General features: G+C 50.6%; 1 protein-coding gene across 1 annotated transcript; it reads left to right on the forward strand.

Moving 5' to 3' along the window:
• Positions 1 to 4: 4 nt before the first annotated feature.
• Positions 5 to 1,712, forward strand: FOXN4 (forkhead box N4; the record flags this gene model as incomplete). Its single annotated transcript, XM_042444015.1, has 3 exons — positions 5 to 218; positions 432 to 803; positions 943 to 1,712. Coding segments are annotated over 3 exons (819 nt in total), but the record flags the coding sequence as incomplete, so codon positions are not given.
• Positions 1,713 to 4,111: the final 2,399 nt, after the last annotated feature.

Genomic DNA, 4,111 nt, shown 5'->3' on the forward strand with positions numbered 1-4,111 from the left:
TAATTGTCAGACGGCTCCAGACGGCTGGAAGAACTCCGTGCGCCACAACCTCTCCCTGAACAAGTGCTTTGAGAAAGTGGAGAACAAGTCGAGCGGTGCCTCGCGCAAGGGCTGCCTCTGGGCCCTGAACCCGGCCAAGATCGACAAAATGGAGGAGGAGATGCAGAAGTGGAAGCGGAAGGACCTGGCCGCCATCCACCGCAGCATGGCCAACCCGGGTGTGCAGAGCGGGGTTCAGATAGATATGGGGTAGGGGGCCACAAGTTCAGCATGAGCCAACAGTGTGATGTGGCAGCTAACAAGGCCAATGCGATCCTAGGCTGCATCCATAGAATTATAGTGTCTATACTTCTACTGTAGGGATAAATAGTCAGAGGTGACCCTATGGGGCTTGGCGCATTTGGCTCTGACTCCGCATATCCCTTTTGCAGAGGAGCTGGACAAGCTCATCACGGACCGGCCGGAGAACTGCCGGCGGCCTGGGAAGATGATCGATGCCGACGTCTCTGGCCGCCTCTCTCAGACTGTGATGACGCTCTCCATGCCTCTGATGCGCCACCGCCGCCAAGCCCAGACACCACAGGCATGCATGGCGCCCGAATCCCCAGCACCCGCGCAGACGCCTCCTTCGCACAATGCCCTGCACGACGCGACACCTGGGCTCATCGCTGTGCAGCAGCACCACCACCACCACGACAACGCCGTGACGCATGGCGGACACGACTTCCTTGGCGCCATGATGGCCGACATGAATGCCGAGGTGGACGCCCTTGACCCCAGCATCACGGACTTCGCACTGCAAGGTGAGGAGCATTGATGGTGACTCACTACAGCTCCCAGAATCCCCGAAATAAGTATTTTTTGCGACAAAGGCGTGCATTCGCAGCAAAGGTGTGCATCCGTCCGCCATTTTAACCTCGCTTCTGTTTCCCTCCCTCTCAGGTAACCTTTGGGAAGAGATGAAAGATGAGAGCTTCAACCTGGAGAGCCTGGCCGCCTTCGACTGCGGCCTTGGTCTGGCCGTCACGTCCGGCGGGAGTGACCACTCCTTCCCGGACGTACAGGTCACTGGCCTCTACGCCACTTACGCCGCCATGGACGCCGTTGCAGTGGACTCCTCCGCCTCGCCGTATCTGAATGCACAAGGGAGCGGAAAGCCCATCACCCTCCTCTGAATGGGATTTGCCTATGGACCCCGCTACATCCCCTCAATAGCTCCATATATTGCTACAGATTGCAGCTCCCATCATCCAAGGGCACAGCTCCAGATATTGCTACAGACTGCAACTCTCATCAGCCTTACCAATCAAAGGTTAGCGGTCCCACAAATGCCGGAGGGCCACAACTTTGGCCACTGGTCATTTTGGACCCCCTTTTGCTGACCGCACAATAACTTGACCCTCAGAACCGGGGATTCAATGGAAACCTCAATTGAACCGAAGGCAGAGACTCTGTCTCCAAACAGACCAAGAAACAATGAAGTGCATTAATTAATTAATTAATTAAGGGTTAATTAACTTTTACATCTTAGGCAGAACGTAGGGCTTTGGGCATCTAGGCATTTGTAGGGCTTTCCTTGATTCGGGTTTGTAAACCTTATTTATGACTTATTCCCTGTGGAGTGAGTCTCCCTTGGAAGACGTAATGTCGGTTGTGATAATTTAATATAAGACTTAGTTTAAATAAAATAGAGTTAATTGATTAATTAAAAAGCTGCGAATTTACTCCCATTGTTTGCAGTGTGTGTCTGCGTGGGTATAAAAAAGAGAAACAGATCAAGAGCGTCGTTCGCTTCGGACACGAATTTATGTAGCCCAGCATCGAGATCGCATTTGGAGGAACAAACCGTGGCATGCATCTGTTTTATGCAAGTGGCATCTGTGGCACACGTAGTGCATCTGGGACTTTTGTCTCCGGGGCTTCCTCTACGATGGCCAAAGTCTGAGCGTCCAGAGCGGATGCCGGACGCCAGCGGTCTCTGTGGCGCAAATGGCACTCACCAAGTACATTGGTTGGGACTTCCCAAAGACCAGAGAAAGTGAACCAGTTTGAAACCTACAGCCAAGACAACTAACAATGCAGTCTTTGAATGACCAAGGTCCGAGTGACAATAGAGAAGAAAAACATTGCCCAGAATAAGGCCAAGGAACCCGCCATCTTAAGAGAAAGGAAGGGGGACAGTGGGGAATCTCCTACTAATACAGTGGTACCCCGGGTTACGAATGTAATTCGTTCCGCCGCCGCGTTCGTAACCCGAAAATCTTCGTAAGCTGAAAAAGCCATAGGCGCTAATAGCGAAAAATTTCGTGCGAAAAAGCGCCAAGCAACCAAAAAATCTTTTTCGTCCCGCAATAACCTTCCGTAAACCCAGAACAGTTTTTTTCAATGGTTTTTTTTTCGTAACCGGCGAAGTTTCGTAAGGGCGGCGGCATTCGTATCACGGGGGTACCACTGTAGTAGGAAAGCAAGCCCTGGGCTGCGTCTGTGTGTTTCCTTTAAAAAGCCATAGAAGAAAAGGAGGAGGAGGAGGACCAGGGCTGAAACACCCCAAAAGGGGAAGAAGAAGCTTGATACGGACGAAGAACCACATGCGAAGAAGAGCCTCCGAACCGGAAAACATGTGCCCAGATGCCCAACGTTCCTCCACCGAATGCACAGGTGGACATGCTCTGTATCCCAAGCAGAAAGTCCTCGGCAGATGACCACAAGGGCCCCAAAAGGCAGAAATAGCAAGAGCATGCCTAGGAAAGAGCCTCCCTCCTCCTTCCTGCGGCTGAGCGACATCTATCCTGGGTTTATATCGCCCAATCCGAGCAGAAATCGCACTCGGCGCAGAAGGAGGAGGGAGAGATCATAAGCAAATTGGAAGTAGTAACTGATAACAAATTGATAACAAATATCAAAAGGGCCTCGAAGGGGGAGGACAGTCCCAAACCCATGCTCTTTCTTAGGGGATCCCTTGCTGCTCAAGGAAGGCCAGGAGACAAAACCCCCCAAAGCAAGAGTAGTATTAAGGTATTAAGCTTTTATCAAACTCAAAAGTGACAGGTGCCCCGCCCCCTTTTGGACCTTAGTCCCACCCTGGATATGTGGGTTCTAGGTCTTGGGGTGTCATTTTTCAGGGTTCTATGTGTCAAATTTGGGAAGGGGTTCTAGATTTGGAGGTTCTAGATTTTGGGGGTTCCGGAACACACCCAAAAGGTTGGCCATTTTTGGTTTTTTGCCAAAAAGGTTTTCGGGGTTCACGTGTGACCCCTCTATGAACTCATCTCAGGACCGCTGACCACGAGGAGTGGGTCCCATCCCCATAAGACCAGTGGTGTAGCCGTGTTCAAAGATGACAAGCGGTGGCCATTTTATTTGCACCAATGAAAGTTTTCGGGGTGAGTGTGAGGTGTCTCCGAATGCGTCTCGACCTCCTGAAACAAACAGTTCAGAGGTCTGGTGCAATCTAAGCTTCGCAAAGATGCAACGTGCAGATCGCTTCCCCTCACTCCGCCCCTAGGGGTGTTTTCAAAAAACATCGTTCTTTTGAGTGTTGCCGATTGTCCCAAAGGACCATGCCCCCGTCCTGGATTGGCCTAAATCCTCTTGCGCCTCCGCGGAAGCCAATGGGGCCTTTTGGAGAGGAATCTCTTTGGAAGCAAATCACTGGGGTATATGTCTAGAAAAGCCTTGTTCCGATATAATAACCGCGATATCTGACCCGTGTTCATCTTCACATATAATCAAGGAGGATGTTTCTGGTGTGGTTGATTTCGATCACATTGTCGAACACTCCATAAAGGATCATATTAATAGTATTTGGCAGGGGTTGAGCAAACCGGATCTCAGCTCTGAGGTTTCCCGTTTTTATGAGAGAATAGTGGTTGGCGCAATTCTGTCCCGGAGACAGATCGAAGCCGTACAAGGCATACCCGTTCAAAAACTCATTACGATTAATTAGAAGGGCCTGGTCTTTCATTTCTTTCCCTGTCACTTGTACCAGCTGCATGAACTCCCTCACACACTGCTCTTGGGCATAATTGGGTTGGAGGGGCTTAGATGGTACTTGAACCCCATCAACATATAGAGCCACGAAATTAACGTTGAAGTGTTTGAAATTGAAGGT

Source organism: Sceloporus undulatus, unplaced genomic scaffold, assembly GCF_019175285.1.
Source record: "Sceloporus undulatus isolate JIND9_A2432 ecotype Alabama unplaced genomic scaffold, SceUnd_v1.1 scaffold_1507, whole genome shotgun sequence".
Classification (NCBI taxonomy): Eukaryota; Metazoa; Chordata; class Lepidosauria; order Squamata; family Phrynosomatidae; genus Sceloporus; species Sceloporus undulatus.